The sequence below is a fragment of the Balaenoptera physalus genome (assembly GCF_965194825.1).
Source record: "Balaenoptera physalus genome assembly, chromosome: 3".
Lineage (NCBI taxonomy): Eukaryota > Metazoa > Chordata > Mammalia > Artiodactyla > Balaenopteridae > Balaenoptera > Balaenoptera physalus.
This window is the reverse complement of record NC_138890.1, coordinates 70584539-70607564: the sequence shown is the minus strand read 5'-3', so window position 1 is coordinate 70607564 and position 23026 is coordinate 70584539. Positions and strand designations below refer to the sequence as shown.

The 23026-nt window shown below is 39.0% G+C and overlaps 1 protein-coding gene across 5 annotated transcripts in view; it reads left to right on the top strand.

Annotated features, from left to right (window-relative positions):
- Nucleotides 1–1886: 1886 nt before the first annotated feature.
- Nucleotides 1887–23026, top strand: part of SLC27A6 (solute carrier family 27 member 6) — a 57615-nt gene continuing 36475 nt past the window's right edge. The window contains exons 1-4 of one of the 5 annotated variants that reach the window (XM_082457866.1): nucleotides 1887–3215; nucleotides 13197–13400; nucleotides 21428–21586; nucleotides 22885–23009. In XM_082457866.1, coding sequence (XP_082313992.1) covers nucleotides 2690–3215; nucleotides 13197–13400; nucleotides 21428–21586; nucleotides 22885–23009 — 1014 coding nt within the window. In that variant the 5' untranslated portion in view covers nucleotides 1887–2689. The remainder of the gene's footprint in view (nucleotides 3216–13196; nucleotides 13401–21427; nucleotides 21587–22884; nucleotides 23010–23026) is intronic. The other 4 variants (XM_082457865.1, XM_082457864.1, XM_082457863.1 and 1 more) reach the window with 4 other exon arrangements.

Sequence of the window (23026 nt, the reverse complement as noted above, 5' to 3'; positions counted from 1 at the left end):
CTCACTAAACAATTCATCCTCAACGTAACTGAGGGTAAAGAGGTGGGTGGGAGTGGGTTAGAGAGGAAAGTCAAATCGGAAATGGGAAAGGGGTAGAGTAGAGCATATTTGGACTGAAAATAAAGCCAGATTTTTCTTTTACATGGGGCTAATGTAGGAATACACACAATACTTCTAGCTGTCCCAAGATGATCATTGATTCCTTCTTTGTGGTGAGATTTCAGGCATGGAATTGGCCTTAGCCAATATAAATTTTGGCAACATATGTTTTTAGTTCTAATAAATCAAACTGTCTCACATTTATGGTGCCAAATATTTTCTCAGCTCACTTATATCAATAGTTGCTAAAAATTTTGTTCCATGACCTGGGATGATGTTAGGAGGTCCATGATATGAAAAATCAGTGTAACACATGAGTTTTTCATGAAGTTAATTTTATTTATTCTCAAAGACTGTCTTCTATTATAATGGTATTCCCTTCCTTCTTTAATGCTGAAATAAATTCTTCCCTTTATGAAACAGTGGTGACAGTAGATGGTAATTGTTTTAATGTGTGCTTACTGTTTTTAATTTTACACATTAAAAAGATGGCAAACCTATGTTTCTTTACTTGTTTCCCAGTAGAGGTGGACAGATTTTACTTGTATTGGAATTCAAAAGTCTGAGACCAACTGCTCCATATTCTATTCTCTGCTTCAAATATAGTTTTCTTGGAGGTGACTGATTCAGACTAGATCTAGGAGATAAAAGCGTAGAATGTCAAAGATGCTTTTCAAGTTGTAAACTAGCTTCTCAGTGGTAAACTACTGGGTACTAATACTTTTCTTTAAATGGAAAGGTGTTTCTGAATTGAAAAAACCAGAGTTTCCGAATAAATTTAGAAAGCATTTTCTTGATCTACACAAAAGGGTTTTAAGGGCTTGTCTTTCTTTTGGGCTCTTCACTGTGACTTCAAAGTAATCATTTTCAGATTATTAAACCAGTCTGCCTTGGAGTTATCAGTTTTTTCTTTATGAGGAAATCTGAGGTTAGCTAGAACCCAGTTGCAGAACATAAGACTGAAGGAGGAAAAGCTGACAAAGTGAGGCAATGCTTAATCATTTCAATATGTGCAATTAACCATTAATACACTCTTCTTAAAAGCAGAGAGCTGGGATGGTGGTATGTGAAAGAAAAAAATGTGTAATTAAGCACCCCTCAGTTTATCTTCAGTAAAATTTCACCATTGTATAAAATTTATTGTTATTTGCAATTACCTGTTTTGGCTCCTCTTTGCCCTCTCCCCCTCTTGGAATCCTTAGTTTTGAAGTTCTGTTCATTCTTTAAATTATCTCAATGGAAAACAATTATTTTATGCTTTTTAAAAAAATATGGATGTGGGTATGGACTTAAGCTCCCACATCAATCAGTACTGGAAAATTTTATAAAAAGCACTATCAAGGCACTCTAAGGATAGAATTCTAGTATAAATGTCAACACCAACCTACTAATATGTTTTCACAAATACTTTTTGTAGAACGGCAAACCAACTTTGTGATGTTTCATGAACAAAGAGTTCAAATATTCCTTGATCTGTCCAATTCATAAATATCTTTTTTGTTGTTGCCTGTCTCCCTGTTCCCTGCCTCCCCCCTGCCCCCTACGGCAGTTTTGGGGTTTTTTCTTTAATTCTTCCCCTCGCCTCTCTAGCCTCTAGTTTAGTTTCCTGTATTGACTATTTATTGAATGAATGAACTCCCCGACCCGGTTCCCGCAGCCTGGTCCCCCTCGACCCCACGCCATGCGGCTTTCCCTCCTGGGACTCCGGCCGCAGCACACTCGCCGGGAGGCTGAACGTGACGTGCGCCGAGGGAGGAGCCGGCGTGGGGGCCAGAGCCGCTCCAGCGGCCGCGGTCTGAGCAGGGGTTGGCTGGGAGCCTGGAGGCGGGCGGGAGGCGGGCAACAGCTCCGCCGTGGCTCGGAGGAGAGCTGCACCAGCTCAAGAACCCTCGGAGGGGAGCCGCGGCCGGCGTAGAAGGCAACTCTTCCAGCGGGCGCGGCGGTCACCTGGGAGCCCCGCGGGGACCCGACGTGCCCGAGGGGAGCTCCCGGACGCTGGGCTGCGGCTGCGGCGCGGGGCGGCGCTGCGGGGCCCGGATCCCACAAGACCTGGGACACCCGGGACGGAGGCGTGGCCGCGTCACCCTGCGCGGTTTCTGGTGGACCAAGGCGGGAAGCCGGTGCGTTTCTAAGCAGTCGCCACCCCAGCTTCTCTCAGCTCGAATTCAGCCTCCAAGTTGCAGGCACCGGAAAGACTACCTCGACGAGGAGGGCATCTGCTCCTGACTGTGGTGGGGTTTGCTCAGGGGCTTAGAAGGCACCGGGGACTGACCCAACCAGCCCGGGGAGGACTTGCAGGCGCCTGAGAAAGCCGCAGGGCGCGGGCCGCCGTCGGGGTTCGGAGGCGAGGGGGCTGTGCTCGATTCGTAGATCCCGAGGCCCTGAGCTTATCTCATGGGCTGTCTGCTCATCCACCAGGTGTCCCACGCCTGATCCCCGGCACTCCTTGGGGCGACTTCTGTGCAAACTTCTGATTCTGTTTCGCAAGATTCCCTTCTTCTTCCCGGAAAGGTTGGGACGAGCTGCAGGTGCTAGCCTTGCACATCGCGGACCAGTTGTCTCCGAGGAGAGGTGCACCTAGAAGAGGACAATGGCAGGGCCGGGATCAGAGCTGCCTTCTGGCCCTGTGGCCCCCATGCTCCTGTCATGGCTAACAGGACTAGGGGCTGGAATGGTCTTCCTGAGCTTCATGCAGAAACTCCTGTACCCTTACTTCTGGGACGACTTCTGGTACCTGCTGAAGGTGGTACGCTGTGGATTTCGGATGGAGATGTACAGACTGAAAGGGGAGCTGGTCACTGTCCTGGATAAATTCCTGATGCATGCCAAGAAGCAGCCTCAGAAACCTTTCATCATCTATGAGGGAGACATCTACACCTATCAGGATGTGGACAAGAGGAGTAGTAGAGTGGCCCATGTCTTCCTGAACCATTCCACGCTGAAAAGGGGCGATACCGTGGCTCTGCTGATGAGCAATGAGCCCGATTTCATTCACGTGTGGTTCGGCCTGGCCAAGCTGGGCTGCGTGGTGGCCTTCCTCAACTCCAACATTCGCTCCGTCTCCCTCCTGCATTGCATCCGCAGCTGTGAGCCCAGGGCCCTCGTGGTGGGTGCAGGTAGAGTATGGGGTGTGGTCCGCTTGTGCAGAATGGCAACCCTGCCTCCTACCCCTGTCCCCTCATTTTTTTGTTAGAACCAATTCACAACTAATATTCTGGGTGTGTGATGAAGTGTGCATGTTGAGGGTACAAAATAGTTTTATAATTCTATGGCTAGTGGTTTAATTCCCCCTCTCCCACTTCAATAACGTACTCTGTTGTAAATTACTAATTATTAGGACAGCTTTTGAAGACTTCTGAAATCTCTGCTTCTTATTATTTTAGCGAAGGGGGGCGGGGGGAGGGAGAGGGAGGAGGGCCGCGCATTTTACCTTTCTTGATACCTTCAGTGAGTGCAAGAACGCAGAGATATAGAGCTTGGTAAGTTCTAAATTTTGTCAGATCTGACAAGATTATTTGACGAGGAGGAAAGGGATCCTGATTTCATTGTGGAATACCTACTGCCTCGAATAGTAACATTATCAGGGTTGACTGCCTTTGCAGAAGAAACATGTTTAATCGCCAAGTGCATGAATGCCAGTCTTCATGTCTGCTCTTATGCTGCACTGCCTGCAAGCTAGGATTTACCTGGCAAGGTTGGGCTCCCACCTCCCAGCCAGTGGCGGGCTCTTGCTAGACTCTCAGCCTCTTTCTCTCCCTTCTCCCATCCAAACCTGTGCATCATTTTCTTTATTTCAGTAAGTGCTAACCTTCTTCCCCCTCCATTAGTTAGTGCCTAACTAATGAAGAACCTAGTAAGATGGGTTGCATAACACAGTGGAAGTGCAGTATGAAATCTAATGCTTTGGTATAATCTAAGTGGTTTATGCTTATGCTTCTTGCATGGCGGTAGGAAGGTGGAGGACGAGGAGGATGGTGGCAAGGACCTTAGTGAAAATATTTAAGTATTTTAGGTTAATAGATATATACTGACACCTCATATAGAATTTTTAGATTTACAGAGAAGTATGGGGGAAAAAAATCTACATTTATACACCAGTGATGTCTAAAGTACAGTACTTCCCATGTAACCTTGATTATATAATAATTGCACATCACACAAAAATGAATTAGGCAGTATATAGTAGAAAGGTTTGTTATTCAAGGCTTTCGCTTTTGCTTGTTAACAGCTGTCCTTCCAGCTCAGTTTGTGACCTGATAAAATAGCAAAAATGTTTACTCTTTTTATTTTATGATATTTTTTTCACAGAAAGGCATTTTATTTTAAATATAGCAGTGCGTACATATCAATCCCAAACTCCCAATCTATCCCTTACTACTCTTAAGCACTGATTTTATCTTACGTTATAGGAGTGGAGAAGCCAGAAGGCCTCTATTGTGTATTTTGGTTCATTTTTTTTTTTTTCCATTCAACAGTAATATCCTCCAAGATTGAAATTCAGCTCCTCTTCACCTTGGAAAGAAGTTAACTAGTATGATAAAATTTCTCTGAACTGTAGCAATATGTAGGATAAAGGAGTCACACAGAATTTTGATAACATGGTGAAACAATATTTACCTCTAGTGCAGGGGCAGTGATAATATGAATGCAGCAGGGAAAACTATCACAGTTCATCTCTGGATATATTCTGACACTTTAGTTGCTCATTCTAATTTAGATTGCAGTTTCTGGAGCAAATCTAAACCTTAAATTGTGCAAAAAATTAGTAAAGCCATGTGGTCCCTTTAGAAGAGCAAACTAGAAGGGCCACGATATCTCTGAAAAGATTTCTGTGGCCGTGATGTTGAGGCCAACCTGAGAAACATCCCATATCCTGTCTCCTGAGGGACTCCTCTTGAAGTGCATAGGGCTGGTTACCTCTCAAAACAGAGTTTTCAAACTTTGCTCTTGACCAAGTTCTTGCCTAATTAGGACCAATTAATTTTGCAGTTTTACTTGTGCCAGTTTTTGCTTTGCTTCCCAATAACTAATTGCATAGTTTACTTGTTTTTGTTTTTACCACTACCAGTCAGGTTTTGTTGGAATTTTAAGCCAAAAACATTTAATTGCTTTGCTCAGTAAGTAGGTACCTGGAGAAATCAACCTTAAATCCTAGTAACAGTTCTTTTTAGCATACCTCCAAAATACATAAATTGCTTATGTTTTTCAAAGATAGGACAGTTCTATTTTTATTAATTACTAGTTTTGTTTTGTAAGACAGCATGGCTTAGATCACGGTCACTTTTTTGTATTTGAAGCTCTTACCCTGAAAACTGTATTCTTGGCATCTTGAGTCTAATCCATGAACAACTTATACATATAGCTTTTAGAATTTTCCATTCCAGAGGTCTTAAATTCTCATTGGATGTTTCTAATGGAGATGTACTATGAAATCATTATATCCCCGGGGAGAGTGTATGGAGATGGAAAGACCAGTCAAGTGGTTTAGATCAAGATAAGCCAGACAGTCCCAGGTTTCACTTATGATCTGCCACTTCTTAGCTGTGTGATTGAAGATAAGATTATCAGCTGCTCTGAGTCTCACTTTACTCAGCTGTAAAATGGTGATAATACCATCTCCTTCACAGTGTAATTCTGAGGATTAAATGACAGCTTTTGTAAAGTGACTAACTGAGTGCCTAGTATGTACAAAGTAAATCCTTGGTGAATTAACATAATTGCTGTTATCATTATAGAGTCATGGGAGGCTTTTACTAAGGGATCTCATTTGGATTTTGCTGCTACATTCTAATTTGGTGTTAGCTGTAAGAAAGACTAGTAAGTCGGACTATCTGTTTGGGATAGGACCTTTAACGTTTCACTTTGCTATGTTTTAGCAAAATGTTATTTTTCATAAATTATATAAAAACAGTGTCAAACAGGTTTTATAGGCAGACCAGATATTGTCCATGGTGGTCCATGGTGATAGGTGACGTTTTAATCATGTCAGGTGTCTGATAGTTCTGTCTGTATCAACTAAGCCACCAGGGAAATAAATGTTATTCTTGCTCTAATTGTCATTAACAGAAATATGAATGTTGCCATTTACTCAAGGCTGACTGTGTAAAAGGTACTCCCAGTGATTCTGAGAGGCAGGTACAGAGCTATATTTTGGAAACTGAAAGGGAAAGAAATTCATCTAGGGTGTCTAGGATGACACAGCTTGGTAGGTACGGAGCGGACTCAAAACCCGGTATCTGATGTAAGACTCTGCTGTATTATACACTATAGCCCAATGGTTTCTGGGACTGTTAATCCCCTTTTGATATAACCATGAAAAAAAATGCATTCCAGTCATATAAAAATAGTAAAATTAAAGTTGCCAATATTAAGGCATCAGGTTTTTCATGCACAGATAACTAGAAAAAATTTAAATGTTTATAAAACTATTATTCCTAGTTCTCATTCTGAAGATTCAAAAATAGTCGCAAAAAAGCTTATATCTGTATAGTTTCGTTTAGAAGATGTGTCAGGTGGCATCCCAACTTTCCTTGGAAAATTTCAGCACTTACTGAAAATTATTAAATAGTCTTGTATTAAACCTACTTCTTTCCCCCCAATATTTCAACTGTGATATTGCAAATAGTGCCTGATGCCAAGATAATCATCCACCTAGATATCCTCTTCTCTTTACTTGGAACAAACAGAAAAATGTTGAGATGTTTGTATGTAGCTTTTAAAAGTTTTTGTAATTATATCCTTTGACATATTTAGCAATAATAAGAATAATGATAATAATAAATCATAATCTCTTCCATTTTTAAAGTACTGTGTAAATAACAAGCTGTTTTTAGACACATTATCTTATGTCATGCTCACCACAGCCATAGCCTGGTTTTAAAGATGAGGGAAGCATGGTTGGGAGCGGGCAAGTAATCTTGTCAAGCTCCTACTTCTAGGAGAGGCAGTGTGGGAACTGGAGCCTGGATTTTCTGATGCTAAATCACAAAACCTGTTGGGTACACAGGTTTTGGGTCTTTGTCCTCATTTCTGCTCCTGCTCCTTCCCTCATCTCCATCTTTTCCTTTCCTCTTCCCTTCACTTTCCACCCCTCCCTCTGCCCTGCTCCTTTTCCTTCTCTCTCTGTCATCTCTTCCATCCATTCGTCTACTTTGTTTCATCACTTTTCCCACCAATCCTCTTGCCTCAGTCACTGTATGCTGGCTATCCCAGTGACTCAGTGGAATGGTAAAGATCTGTTCGCCAATTCACGTATAGATATTTGTGTAGCTCTGAGGAATGGCCAAGAACTCAGATGTAAGCTCTTAGAGAAGGAAGTTTGTTTTGTTTGCTGCTAAATTCTCAGAACTTAGTGTAAAGGAGATGCTCAATAAATATTTATTGCCTGGATGAATGAATAGGTGATTGAATGACCTAATGAAAAACTGTAAGGTACATATGGGCATTCACTAACTGTTTACTTGCTTGCCTATTTTTGCCCATGAATTGTCCCTCTGCTGTTCTTTTGGTAGCTGATTTTGGCAGTAGATATATCAATCGAATTTCTGGTTGTGTTATTTTATATCAGTGTTGCTAAATGTTAGAGTCATGACTCCCCAAAACTCAAAGCATTTTAGACTTTGTAGTCTTTAGTGTTTAGACTAAACATCCACAGAATTTCAGATTTACTTGCATGTGTGTATTTTGCACTCTCTCCTTTCTCAATATATCACATATTAAATCATTATAATTATAAGCGGATAACTAAAAAATATATATTGATATTATCCAGAACGTTTTTACTTTATGTTCAGTAGTATTTTGTGTCTCCGCATTCTTGGGTTTTGTGTTTCTATTCACAAGAAGTACAATCCTATGTCAGCTCTCTAGACTTACAGTAATGCATGCAGCATTACCCTGTTCGTTTTTATGATCTGTTGCATTCAGACTGTGCAGGGCAAATATTCCAGTTAACAATCAAGCCATTGTAATTCTCCAAACGACTTTCAACCATAAAGGCATCTTCTTTTCGAAGACCAAAAGGGAGAGGTAGAGGAAAAATAAGACCCTTTAAATTCTGTAGAAAGTTCTATAGAAAGTAATACATATTCAGATAGATAAGACATGGCTCATGTGAACCTGTAGTATTTTATCCACGTACTATGATAGCCTCACATATCTATTTTAATTTTTATGTGTAGTAGAATGAATGGCTGTTTTGCATTTTTTTTTCCCGTTTTAGACTCAGCTCTGTCAAGGATTACCTCCATTCCAAAAGAAAATAACTGCTGTTGATTGGAAGTTTAAGTGGCTTCCTGGTTTACTAGTTGGAAAAGGTAGTGTTCTAAGCATGTGTTATTTTCTTTACTGATTATGAGGATACCAACCCTGGGATTCTTATGTACAGTATATGTTGAACATGTGTTTACTGTAAGGGAATGGTGCTTGAATACTGACAGAAGCAAAAACAATTTAAGGAAGGATTGTGCCTCCTCAGAGAAGTGGCAAGGCTGAATGGGAGAAACACACATCTGAGTAATAATTATTTACTGGCAATAGGAGATGTGTTGGAAATAATGTCAAGTGAAGTATTCTACTTTTTATTTTCTTGCACAATTTTGCCAATAATAAATACACTGTCTACTCCCCAAAAGATGTGGGGACAGCTGAAAGTGAAAACCCATAAACCCATTTACAAACTTGTGTGCTCGTATTCAGGGCAGTTAATAAAGGTGCTTCAGGGAAGCATATGTTGATGAAAGGCTTATGCTCCTGTGTACTTCCTAGGGTTATGATTATCAATAAAATAATATTTGTAAAAATAGCTGGCACATTATTGATGATGAAATTAGTTTCTGGCCTGATAAGAAGTTTTGTTATCTACATCCTGATATACGTGGCTTTAGGACATTGCTTACTTAAGCATCAGTTTTCTTAGACACCATAGCCTACCCATGTGTTCTTTGAGAAACCTGTTGAGCTGCTGTTAAGCAGTAGGATGGTAGTTATGAGCATGTGATGAGACCTACAACTTCACTTTGGTTTCTGTGTGAATATGGCTTTGCATTATGGAAAGCTCAAGTTAACCCTGTGCAGCTGAATTTCATATTAGTTGTATTAACACATAAAAGTTTAAAGTTAAATGTTTGCCAGTGTTTTAAGAGCTACAAGCAATACCTTTGAAATACCTATTAGTTTGTTTTATGTAGAATAAGATAATTTAAAAATAATTTTTGTAAGTCAGAGAAACACAAACATCATATGATATTACTTATATGTGGAATCTAAAAAAATGATACAAATGGACTTATTTACAAAACAGAAACAGACTCACAGACATAGAAAACAAACTTATGGTTACCAAAGGGGAAAGGGGGGCGGGATATATTAGGCGTTTCGGATTAGCAGATACACACTACTATATATAAAATAGCTAAACAACAAGGTCCTACTGTATAGCACAGGAAACTACATTCAGTGTCTTATAATAACCTATAATGAAAAAGAATATATAGGTATGTATAACTGAATCGCTTCTCTGTACACCAGAAACTAACACAACATTGTAAATCAACTATACCTCAATTTAAAAAAAAAAGTTTTTTAATGCAGAATGAATAACATAATTCACACTAATGGCATATTAGAGGAATATATTACATTTTTACTCATTGATTTCATAGTCTTAGAAATGTGAATAAGAGGCATAATAGTGATGTAGAAACAAGAAATTAATTTGTACAAACAGTACTAAAGGATTGTAAGCAGAGATCATAATTTACCTCTTTTTACGCTTGCAACCCCTCCTAACACAGTGCCTTGTATATGCGAGGAACAGTGTGTATTTCCTGGAAGAATCTATTGCTTTGAAAAGAGAGATTCAGTCTTCTCCTGTAGTGCAGACTTTGTTAAATCTCGTAGAATTGTCGTCTGTCTCATTTTCTTATGGTAATTTACTGGTAAGACCTGCACCTCCAGTGGACAGAGCTCCATTCCATATCCAGCACCTACGGTGTGTGTGCCAGGCACAGTCAGTGACAGAATGAAGTAGGACAGGCATCATTTTGAGGTGCTTACAGTTCTATGGGTTTCAATGGTAGGACACTTCCCTAAAGAGTAAATCTTCATGAAACACAAACAAGTTACCGTGAAGTATTTAAACACATGCTATTTTTTGGTGGGACTTAATATTTAAAATTTACTTGTAAAATGACACTAAAACTTTCCATTTGATTAAGAAAGATTGACAGTGCTAAGTAAATAATGATTCTTTATCCCCTACAAGACTTCTCAAATTTTTATTTCAATTTTCGCTATCCTCATCCACACTTCCTACCACTATTGAAGAAATCATATGGTTAGATAAAATTCTCTTTGATAATTCTAAATGTCTCAGCTAAGTCAATTTCATTTTAATATATGAAGGAGATTAAATTGTATCTCCTCTGATTCCTAGGAAATCCACTCACTTCCTTTTTCTTGTAAAAGTCATTGCTCTTTGTAAGTACTCTGATTTTTTTAGACTCTACAATTCTAACAAAGATTTGGGGGCCACAGTTAATCATATTGTAACTTTCTTTGTAGTTATTTTGCCAATTTAGACACACATATTATTAAGAACACATAAAGTTTGTGCTGTGAATTTACAATTCCAGGTGAGAAATTTGAAATTAAGGTAATGAAATGGGTCAAGTCAGAGACTTATCCTTATATGTTCAGAATGCCCGGGAGAATCATTTAAACAAAATCTAGTGCTAAAAATTAAAAGAAGATACCAAGTGCAGATCATTTGCTTGTCCTGGTTTTTCATTTATTTATGACTCGTCCTTCCCCTGGCATTCCTTGTGATTTTTCACTTCTTCTTCTCACCAGAGCAATCTGTATACAGCAGCATGCTGTGTATGCTCAGTACAAATAGATTTTTCTCTGGGATCTTACAGGTCATTTTATTTGGATTTGTTAAAGAAATAAAAATTAACTCAAAAAATTTCAAGCCCCAGTTTGCCTCCCCAACCCTGATATTTCAACTCTTTGTCATTTTTCTGTGTTTTTGCAGTTTTCTTGCGGGTTTTATTGTGAATTTCCTAGTCCTATTTGATGTATTTCTCTTGCTGCTTCTTTGTGAACAATTTGGGTTATGGATTTTGAGGCGGTAAATCATGAGTTTTTTTCAAATGTTTTGTATTATAGTAGAACTAAGTCAGGGCTGACAGATGGCTTTTTGAAATAACGAGACAGTGATTTACATTTCCGGGAAGATGTTTAATGCAGCACCCTGAATTCAGCTTCAAAATAGAATATATCTGGTGATTATTTTTTATTTTTTGTTTAAAAATTATTTAAAAATGTAATTATTTAGATGGACAGGTTTATATTTACATGGACCTTATCATTCTGACCAGGGTATATTTTACATTTAGTAACATTTTTTATCATTGATTTCTTTAATGAGGTAATATATAGGTTTTAGAGTTAGGTTAGACTGACAGTTCTGTCTGCCAACTTGTGACCTTGGTTGAATTAGTTTCCTAGGGCTGGTGTAATAAAATAACACAAACTGGGTAGCTTAAAATGACAGAAATTCATCCCCTCACAGATTTGGGGGCTAAAAGTACAAAATCAAAGTGTCTGCAGGGCCATGCTCCCACTGAAGGATCTAAGAAAGAATCTTTCCTTGCCTCTTCCTAGCTTCTGGTGGTTGCTGGTAATCTTTGGCGTTCCTTACATTAACTCTAAAAGGCCACTGCTTAATATCCCCGTGGATGTTAGTGTAGATTTTAAGATAAATAATATAGCACTCAGAAATCGCTTTTATCTTAGAAAAGTATGATGTATTATAATACGAAAATAAAACTGGAGCACCATGTAGAACATGAAAGTGGATCTTCACTGTTAAAGATCCATGTTAAAGGAAAGGAGTGTTACATTTTAAAGGAATTTAAAGAATATAAATAACTGTTTGTCTCTCTACTCTGGAAAAAAATGAGGCCTCGCTCGCTTCCACCTCATCCAAGGAATGCCGATGCTCTGCTTCTTTTGTGCCCCATAGAGTGCTAGATACCTTCACGCTGAATATTTCCTTCTCCAGGACCTGCACCCACCTTCCATCTCCCTCCTTCTCTACCACTACCCTCCTCCTGGACAGACGACAGTTTCTCCTACATTAAAGATCAAATTAAGAAGGTCTGATTCAATCTCCCAGAGTGACTCAACAGTCTCCCTTCCACAGTTGCTCGTTTGTTAACGTGTACGGTAGATGCTTCCTGAGAGAAGTATCCCTTTTCCTTTCTCCAGTCTGAATTTCAACCCAGACCCTTGATCTTGTGAGGACCCCTAAGCTCTTCAGGCCTGAAGACACCCGTGTTTTTGGCTTTTCTACTCCTCTGCCTTCTCTTTTGCTTGACGTTGGTTCTAGCCAGGCCTTGGATCCCACTGCTGCTGACACAGGCTCTGCTTTCACCAGCCGGCTCTCACCTGCCATGGTCATAGCCTGCTGTGCACCGTGGATCCTACTGCCTTTTCTGGAAGGCGTTCTTTTTCTCCTTTTGCTTTCAAAGACCTTTTACGTTTAATTATTCTAATCCAGAGAAAAGAGCATCTCTGAATCTCCTCATTTAACTTTTCACTCTGAAATGGTTTCTAAGCCATAATCTTGTGAATCTTGTGAATCCGGTCAGGTGTTTCTCCTGGATCATTACATTATAGTAGAACTAAACAGTGACAGACAGATGGCTTTTTGGAATAATGAGCTACTGAGTCGTATTTCAAGGAGAATGTGTTTAGTGCAGTGTCCTGAATTTAGATTTAAAGCAAAGTACGAAAATAGAGTTTTATTTAAAAATTGGGGGAAAAAACACAGTCTGGATAATGGAATCTCCAAAGTTCAATTTGAATTGGGCTATTTGCATTGATTACATCAGGTAATAACTAGATTTTCCTTTCCTTTGGTCATGTTGAAACATACTCATAAAATGGCTGGGATGTTACTTATCCAACGTGAAAAGGAAGTAAGCGTTGTATTTACGTATCATCCCTGTTCCAACATGCAAAAGAACACACAAGGTGAGTGCTTTGAGATTTATGTCTTATTTACTTATGCCTAATCCTTTGGCTTTCAGATTTGCTTGGAACTATAGAGGAGATCCTTCCGAGCCTCCCAGGAGATATCAGTGTTTGGGCAATGAAAGAGTCTGTTCCGGAAGGCATAATTTCACTCAAAGAAAAACTGAGCACAGCATCTGACAGCCAGGTGCCACACAGCCACCATGTTGCCTCAAACCTCAAGGCTCCTTATCTTTATATTTTCACTTCTGGAACAACAGGTAAGAACCATTTGTTCTTGAAACTTAAGAAGAATGCAGCATATTTGCAAAGCAGCAGTTTCAGGCAAATCTCTGCCACGTGTAGTTGTAACTGAGCAAAGAACTCATGTGCCCTTGACACAGAAAGCCACACTCTGACAGTGGGAGTCTGCAGCCCAGTAAGGATTTGTTGCAGGGCGCCCAGCCTCAGATCCACTCCAACTTGATCTTTGAGTTAGGAGTTTCTTAAAGCGGAAGAACAAAGAAGCTAGGGTTAATCATCAGCTTGTGACATTTCTGTGACAGTTTCGGGGAGTCAGGCTGTCTCTGGTTTACAACTCTCTGACCAGGTGGTCCATGGCTTGAGGGTCTGTGAGCTCATCTCGCCCTGGAGAAACAACCTGAGTTTACACGTTAATGATATCTATAATAGCTACTTGAGTACATTAACTGTGTTATCCGCAAGAGCAATTTTAGTCATCTGACTCTGGTTGATTATTGTTCAGTTAGCCCAGAATTGAGGTCAGAGGGGACAAGAAAGGGAACAAAGCTTTGGATATAGAGAGATTAATCATAAAGTTGGTAAGAGAACTTGGTTTTAGGGGGGCTCGGTTTCATAGTCACCGTACATCTCAGAAAGCATGCATCCAAGAAGGCCTGGGGTTCTTAGATCTTTGAACTCCCAAACTTGGATGAAAAAGGTAATTGCTTTAACTTTAACTTGACAAGTCACCATGTTCACTTGGCCATTGTCTCGTGTGGAAAGATTTTCTTCAAGTTTGGTAGTACAAATGGCACAGGAATGTGTGAAGACTTGAGCCAACCCAGTTGCTCAGAGTGTGGAATTTGGCCGGCTTCTTCGGCAGGATCTTTGCTAGCTTCCCTTAGATGCCTAATGTATAAAATGAAAAGATTAGTTTAAATAGTTTGTAATTATCCTGCTGGATTAAAAAATCCATTAGTCTACTTTAAAACAATTTTCTATATTCTTGTATAAAATGTTAAATCCTAAGCACAATCCAAGTATGGCTGCAATTGAAGCACCTGTAGCTGGCTCTCCTCGTTTTCCATAAGTTGATTGGAACATGTGAGAAGCAGGAAATCTTGAAGGCATTGCAGATTTGAGGAAGGATACAAAATAGAATCAAGTAACTAAACTTTCCTTTTTTTAGGTAAACAACAACACACACACACAAAGAATATGAAACTACTTGAGAATTCAAAAGAAATGTTAAACTTAATTGAGTCTTAAGAAAAATTTAATGATATTTTTGGTAGTCTAAGTAAGCTTTTGTAATTAGTTTGAAGATGACTGGGAGTTTGAATTAGAGGCATATTAAAAATATTGGGGGCTTCCCTGGTGGCGCAGCGGTTGAGAATCTGCCTGCCAATGCAGGGGACACGGGTTCGAGCCCTGGTCTGGGAAGATCCCACATGCCACGGAGCAACTGGGCCCGTGAGGCACAATGACTGAGCCTGCGCGTCTGGAGCCTGTGCTCCGCAACAAGAGAGGCCGCGATAGTGAGAGGCCCGCGCACCGCGATGAGGAGTGGCCCCCGCTCACCATAACTGGAGAGGGCCCTCGCACAGAAATGAAGACCCAGCACGGCCAAAAATAAATAAAGAGATAATTTAAAAAAAAAAAAAATATATTGGTACTAATTTCTCTTGCACAGGTAGTATTGTAGGCAAAACTACTATTGCATTGGTAAAGTTTTCTTACTTTTTTCTTTTTCTTTTTCCTATTTGGAGGCTAACAATGATCTCCTCTATACTGGAGAGTAGACTGTGGTTTTCTTTTTAACTTTGTTTGCAACAGCTTTGATAAGTGAACTAGGAAATGCTAATATGTATCAAGTCACCAGCATAAATTCAGACTGACTTTGGACTTTGAAAGAGACAATAAAATTCTGGAAATTATATGCTTTGAAAACTTCCAAGGGAAGGTACTTGACCAATTTGTCTTTATGGTGTTTTCTTGTAAAAATAGAAAGTGACTCTGGTCTTCAAAACAATCTTTACCACTCCCCCCTTCCCTCCAACCCCCCTCCTCACCCCAAAAGAGAATAGTGTGGAGCAGACTATTAACATCTTTTTTTCTTGAAGATCTCTTAAAACCAGAGTGTTTGGTACATTTGCACAACAGGCTGAAAGCAAAAGTGCTATTAATTTTTTCTGTTTGATATTTATTTGTATTAAAGTTATACAGCACAGAGATGAAAAATGCTAATAGTTTTAAAAATTTTAGAGAAAAATACCCTGCTTACCCCTCTATTTCTCCATCCCGAAACCAATTACATTCAGTATTTTTAGATCTTTCTTTCTGTAATCACCTCCATTTATCTAAATAGATTTATTAATAGTATTTTACTGGATACTTAATAGGTACCTACTAAAAAGTATGTACTGCTTTTCCACAATGGAAATGAGGATTTTATCTTCTTTCTTTACCACTCTCTCCCTCCACTCATTTCTTTCTCTCTGGTGCAGATACTTTCTCTCCCCAACATCACCCTAATATTGTTTCATCATAAATTTTTATTTGATTGGTATCAGTATCAATTAACTTAGTAAATACTATTTCTTGCTGAGCTCTATAGTATAACAAAATTATATTTATTTCCTTTCATGTAAAACTCTCCCCAACCTTGAATTAATCATTTGTTTTTGTTTGTTTGCTTGCTTAGTTTTCTATATACCTATAAATGGTTCGTACCCATCCCTTTATCAAAAAGTAACTCACCTTTAGATATTGAAAAGCTAGTCTGTATTTTGTCAAGCCCATGTTCTTGGCTGCATCTCTCCCAGAGTTTTCCTCCCTACGATTCCAGTCTTGACATGTTGCTCTCTTACTGTCCAGGGTTCATTCCTCACCATCGCCCTGAGAATTCCCTTCAACTCTTTTCTTTTTTTCTGATCCCTTGATTCTTAGATTCTAAATTCATTTCCTTAGTTTGCTTTTCATTTTATCACTGCACTGCTTTCATTAGCTTCTTGATAAAGAGTATTTAGCAGGTACGTTTTAAGTCCTTATATGCCTGAAAGTGTTTTTTTCTACCCTTACACTTGTTTGTATAGAATTCTAGATTAGAAATGATATTGATGCAGGGGTTTGAAGGCATTGCTTTTTTATCTTCTGTCTTCCAGTACACATACTGAGAAGTCTTTTTCTTTCTGATTTCTAATCCTTTACTTGCAACCTGGTATTGTTTTTCTTTCTTTCTTTTTTGGGATTTTTAGAATCTTTTATTAGCCTTCAGTAGTCTATGATATCATGATTATTTGTACTGGAATCAGTCTTATCCATTTTGCTGGTAAATTTGTAAGCCTTTTAAATCTAGAAACTCATGTCTTGCAAGTCTAGGTACTTGAAAATTTTTTTTAAAGGTGTCTACATATTCTTCTTTTTCCTTCTTTATTTCTATTCTTTCTGCCCATTCCCTCCTTCTATTATATTTGTTTGCTTGTTTGTTCTTTTATCTTTGGAACTCTAACTTTTTAAAGATTGGCCTCCTTGCACTGAGTTATTAATTTTCTAATCTTTTATATCCTATTTTCCTTCTCTTACCTTTTGATTTACTTTTTTTAAGTGTAAAACAATAAATTTTTATTTGTTCACAGTTAAACACAAGCAACTGCCTTGACATTTTAGAGCATTCTAGGAATGCTCTAAAAAGCAAAAGCAAACCCTTTTGAATCCAATTCCCATTCACTGAGATTATACCATTTCCTCTTGCAGTTCACGTTTATGGCATCTGATGTGGATTGTTTGACATGCTTTTAAAATCAAGATGGGAAGGTGTAAACCTTTTGACAATAGATTACTTTCTAAAATTTAGCTTTTAGCAGTCAGCCAAAAACAAAATCTGTTTTTCACTGATGGGACCCCTTGATTTACTTTTTGAGGGATTTATCTTTTAGCCCTTGTGTTCTCTTAATATTTCTCATTTTGTAGCATGTTATTTTTGTATTATTGATACTTCATTGTCTCATACCTCTCAGAATATTAATATTTTTTGAAAATTTCTCCTCTCTACCTTGTCTCTATTTTCTCTGACATCCTTTTATCTTTTGTTTGATGTTGGTCTCTGTTCTTTTACCCTAGAGGATTTCCTCAAGTATCTGGTGACCTTTGGCTGTGCATATTTAAAATGCAGCCACCAAAACACACACACACAAAAACAAACCAAATCCTAACTAGAAGCTCTGTGTGATTGAGTGGGATTGTGGGCTGGTTAGTTTCATTGTTCACGACATTTTGTTGGGAGATTCGTGACTGTCAGTTTTTACTTCTGGGCGCTTTAGATTCCTCAGATAAGAATCTTGAAGGGAAAACTAGTCAAGTGTAAAAAGGGAGCTGGAGAAGGATGCAGACTTCTCTTATTCTCCCTACTTGTTCAACCTGTCTTCTTCCTGGTGTTTCCAGAGGCTTATCTTTTCCCAGAGAATACATATCAGATCTTACACCAGTGTGGAGGAAGCAATCTGGGGCTGTAATTTTATTTTATTTTATGTTTTGCATTTTAAAATTTCAAAAGCCTTTACTGACATTCTTCCAAATTTGGATTGTGAATGATCTTATACAGGGAAAGTTATACAAAAATCATCTCTTGTTAGCTTAAAGTTCTGAGCAACATGGGGTCTTGTAGAGATCAGAGCAGAGCAACATACAGAATTAGGCATATAGTAGATGTCATGCTTTATAAATACAAAGCTATCAAAGAATGTAACAAAATCACATTTTTTACTGACTAGGGCCCTTGGACTCTTTAATCAATAAAAATTGATTAAGTTCTACTCAATAGAAATTGATTAAGTTCTACTCAATAGAAATTGATAAGAGGTCAGATGAGGAATTCATGCTAGGCTTTATTGGGACTCATGCTGCAGCATGAGGAAGTGAAAACAAGTAACAGGTGCCCTTACTCACTCCCTGAGGGAGGGACTGGTTCCTTAAATAGGGTGAGGGTAGGGGTGGATTGGTGGGTTGGGCTGGAGGGTGGCTAGGTGGTCTGCCCACCCCCTTGGTGGTACTGTGTGCAGGGATCATGTGCAGGACCCTGCTTTTGCTCCGGGCACCTCAGAAATGGCAGTTGATTTGTGGCCTTTTTGTATTTTATTGTTCATAATTGCCTCAACTGTGCATGCATGCAGTTATTTTTAGTCCCTTATAGTTTCTTTGTATTCTGTTGCTCAAGGTGAAGCAACTCCAATAAAGGATCCCAGGCGCCAGCTCCCAGCCTGTCTCACGTTGAGCCTTGTTAGAGACTTAATTGACATTTTTTATTAAAAGCATCTCTCTTGTTCTCTCTCTCTAATATAAGCTGATGTTTTGCAACTCAAAACCCAGAGCTGAATTAAGTGATGATAATTGTAATGAACATGAAACTTTATATTAGTATGTCACCTATTATCATAAAAATCACTGATTCTCACATAAAAATCTTATAATGTTGATAACGATGAAGGTGTTGGTGCAAGTTACGAAGTGATGTAAAGAAATGAGACTTGGAAAAGTTAAATGATGGCATTAGAGTTTGCTCATAGACCCTTTCAGGCAGGTTATAAGGGAGCATTTTGGATTATGTTGAATCTTTCCTAATCATTTTACTACTATGAAATCCTGTTTGCCCAAGCTCACCAAAATATTATATCCATGGACCCAGGAACAGACCTAGAATGTCTCTGAGTAAGGAAAGGATTGAGGTCAGTTTTTATACCATTCACGTGTCTTTGACCTGGGAGATTCTGTGAGATCTTGATGAACAAGGGGTGATTCCCTTATCTATGACTCTGATGGAATTGCTTCTTAAACAGAACTCCCATTTAGCTCCCTCTTTATAGTTCCATATTGATATTCCACTCTGGGGGGTACCTGGTCATCAAGTTTCTGAGCCTCACTGGGGTTCTGTGGGAGCAAACCAACTTTCTTCAAGGCTTCAGCTTAGGTTTCATCTTCTTGGGTCTGCTGTGCCAGTCACCAGTTGTCCATCTGCCTTTCTTTTTTTTTTCTTCCTTCCTTCCTTCCCTCCCTCCCTCCATGCACCGGGTCTTAGTTGTGGCATGTGAATTCTTAGTTGCGGTACGCATATGGGATCTAGCTCCCCGACGAACCTGGGCCCTCTGCGTTGGGAGTGCAGAGTCTTACCCACTGGACCACCAGGGAAGTCCCCATCTGCCTTTCTAAAATTGTGTTGCTGTCACCTCCAGTTCCATTCTTTTGGCCTATGTATGTGTTCAGTCTGCCAACTTCTAGTTCTGTTGTTGCTCACTGAAATTGGTTAGGTGCCTGAAGATCTCTAGGAAAGGCTATTTAAGCCTGGACAGAGCCCCCTTGCCTTCAGGCACTCCGGTAAGTAGAGGGAGGAGGAAGAAGACAGAACTGCCTTCCGCGCTGCGCCTGGGGCCAGTTGCTATCACCATCTAAGTCTCTATTTACTTTTGTCTCTCCTTCTCCTTAATCTTATGGATTCTTTCCTTTTTCCAAAATTATCCCTGAATTCCCCAGATTTTTTCATGCCTGCCCCTGAATTGGTTTTCTCTTGATATCATCTGTTCCTCCTTCTTCCTGCTAATCCCCAATTCACTGGACACAGCCTCACTCCCACCTTTATGCCTGGATCTTATCCCAGTGGCCTCCTCACATCTGCGGACATGTGGAGAGTTTCAATGCTAGGGATTCATAGAAAGTTAGAAGAACAAAGGACTCCAGAGACCATCTAAGGTAGCATTTCTCCAAGCATGTGGCACAGCATGTCCCTTCATGCCTACAAAGAAGGGAAATAGAAGTTGAAAAGGGGCTTTATGACCACATGAGCTTGAGAAACATCATTGAAAAAATAGTAACATTTCTGTACTGTTGGGCTTGTCGAAAGCTTTAATATGTTAATGTGCTTTCTAACTCTTCCAAGAAGGGACTCTAAATTGCAGTTTTAACAAGCTTCATTTATTCTGTTGGTTCTTCTTTCCTTCTTTAAAACTCCATGAGCCTTTGATCACTTTCATTTGTTGGATAAGCCCCTATCTGTTGTCTCCTTTATCAAAAAGTCTGAGTACCTTGAATGGTTTAATAATAAATTAATGAGATCATTATTCACTTAAAGCTAACCAAATTAGGAATGAAAACATGACTAATTCGCTCACTAAAGTGCTTTACAGGAGTGACATAAGCACACAGGTGGAAAATAACTAGATAAAGCATCCTTCTTTTTTCGACATACCTCCAACTGAAAAGTTTTTTTTAAGGCTGGGTTGCCATGAGATCAGGAACAATATGGAAAGTAGGGAATATGGTGACTGAAGAACAGTAGGTGGGAACTTCTCGGAAGCAGAAAATGCATAAATATTTGATTCTCTCAATGAAGAAAAGAAAGGCATTGCATTATCAAGAATCAAGGATGCTAGTCTCACTCAAAATCTTTATACATGGCTTTGACAAGAAATTTTGGAGGGGTTCCCTGTGCATGTGGATGACAATAAACTCTTTTAGGGTGTGAGATGCCAACCTATCAGGAAAAGCCACAGAAACTTCTTTTGAAAAAATGAATTATTTTGAATAATAAATGAATTTTGGTTAGGATGGTAAGCAAGATCATGCCAATTTTGTGTATGAGATCTTCCAGTTAATGGAAATGGAGCACAAAGCCTGTCAGAAAATGTCAAAGCAGGTGCAGCAGCAAGGCGGACTTGAGGTTAACCCTGGTGAGTGTCTGGAAGTCACTGTAAACTGGAGTTCATAGCTACATGTGCTGCTGTCACCAAAAACCCATGACAACTTGGGCTTTATTTGGTAAATATGTTGAACCAGAGAAAGAATGATATATTTTTGGCATCTTTATAGCAGATAGGGCTCTTTGAACCTTACAAGATCTCTAACTCTATGTAGATCTAAGATTCTAGAGATTAATTACAGTTGTAGCTGACATTTGCATGGCCCCTTTTACCAAGGATATAGACTATTTTGATGTATTTTTGTCTCAACTGCCGTTGTAGTTGATACCAGCATAGTATCTATTCTATTATTTATTTATTTTTTTCTTTTCTTCTAGGTCTCCCAAAAGCAGCTGTGATTTGTCAGCTGCAGGCTATGAAGGGTTCTGCTGGATTATGGGCTTTTGGTTGTACTTCCGATGACATCATTTATATAACCCTTCCTCTGTATCATAGTTCAGGATCTCTCCTGGGAATTGGTGGATGTATTGAGTTAGGTAAGCTTTTATTTCCTGTTTCATAAGTTCTCAAAATGCCTAATAATTGGAACTTGCCTTCATTAAAGTTCAAAACTCTATCAGTAGAATTCAGAGTGATCGTGTGCATGTTATACAATTATAAAAAAATATTTATTAAAAGGACACAATTTCATCACATACTTCAGTGTATGCCTGAAGTGGAAAGAGCAGTAATTTGGCCTTGTGGTTGGATCTGGCTGTTGACAGGGCTTCCCTCTCCATGTGGTCGCTCACCCTTGAGTGGTTGCCGCCCCTGTCCTTAAATGGTGGGAGGAGCCTTCCCAGAGCGTGAACTCAGAAGCTGTGTAGCTCTTAAGTCTTAGCCTCGTCGGAAGTAACGTGGATCATTTCGCCTGCATTTTGTTGATCAAAGCAAGTCACAAGCCAGTTTAAATTCAAGATTTGAGGAGTGGGGAAGGAGACCCCACTTCTTGAAGGGAAGGGTGGCAAATTCACATTGCAAAGGTAAGGGCGTAGGAGAAATTGTTGAGGCTATCTTTGCAAACAGTGTATCCCAGATACCCAAGAAGTCAGTTGGTAGAGCTGGTGACTCTGTAGATTCCATTCATAACCGTGCTGAGATTATGTGTCTGTTACTAGTTAGCCCAGAAATAATATACAGAGATAATTCACCATTATTTATATATGTCTAAAATACTATAAAGTAATCTTATAGAATAGTATATTTAAAATATGATCAATGCCCACAATAAATAAAGATGAGGGTCAAGACATTAGCATTTTCCTTGGAACATATTCATATGACTTACATTGTTATTAAAATTAGGTTGTTAAAATTAGCAGTCATTAATGAACCTTTTTGTTGGTGCTTTCATGCTAACTCTACCTTACTAACTCTCAATCTCAAACTATATTGAAACTGCTTAAAAGTTTTTAAAAATGAATACTATGTATATATTCAATGGCGAAAGTAAGTGAATATTCTTGGTTTCTGTGAAGAAGGATTACCTTATCTATATTCATGCTCTAATACTTGTAATTCTCCTACTTATTTTGGCTGCTTCTTTCATCCCATGTATTGCAAAAAGTATATCTACAGTCAAAATATAGAATTACAACATGAATATTTTTAAAAGACTTATTGGACTGTAAGATTAATGTTTTCAAATGAGCTTGATATAAATGGCCACTGATGGATTATAAAAGCCTTGAAAGTGAGCAAAAGTGTTCTAGACAGAGCAACATCATTTGTGTTTTATGTTAATTCTGCCCTTGAATTTTTTTTCCCTTTTGCCTTTTTATACCTTTTCTTGTAGGTGCTACTTGTGTATTAAAGAAGAAATTTTCAGCAAGCCAATTTTGGAACGACTGCAGAAAGTATAATGTGACTGTGTTTCAGTACATTGGAGAACTTTGTCGCTACCTTTGCAAACAACCTAAGGTAAGAGTAATTGTCAG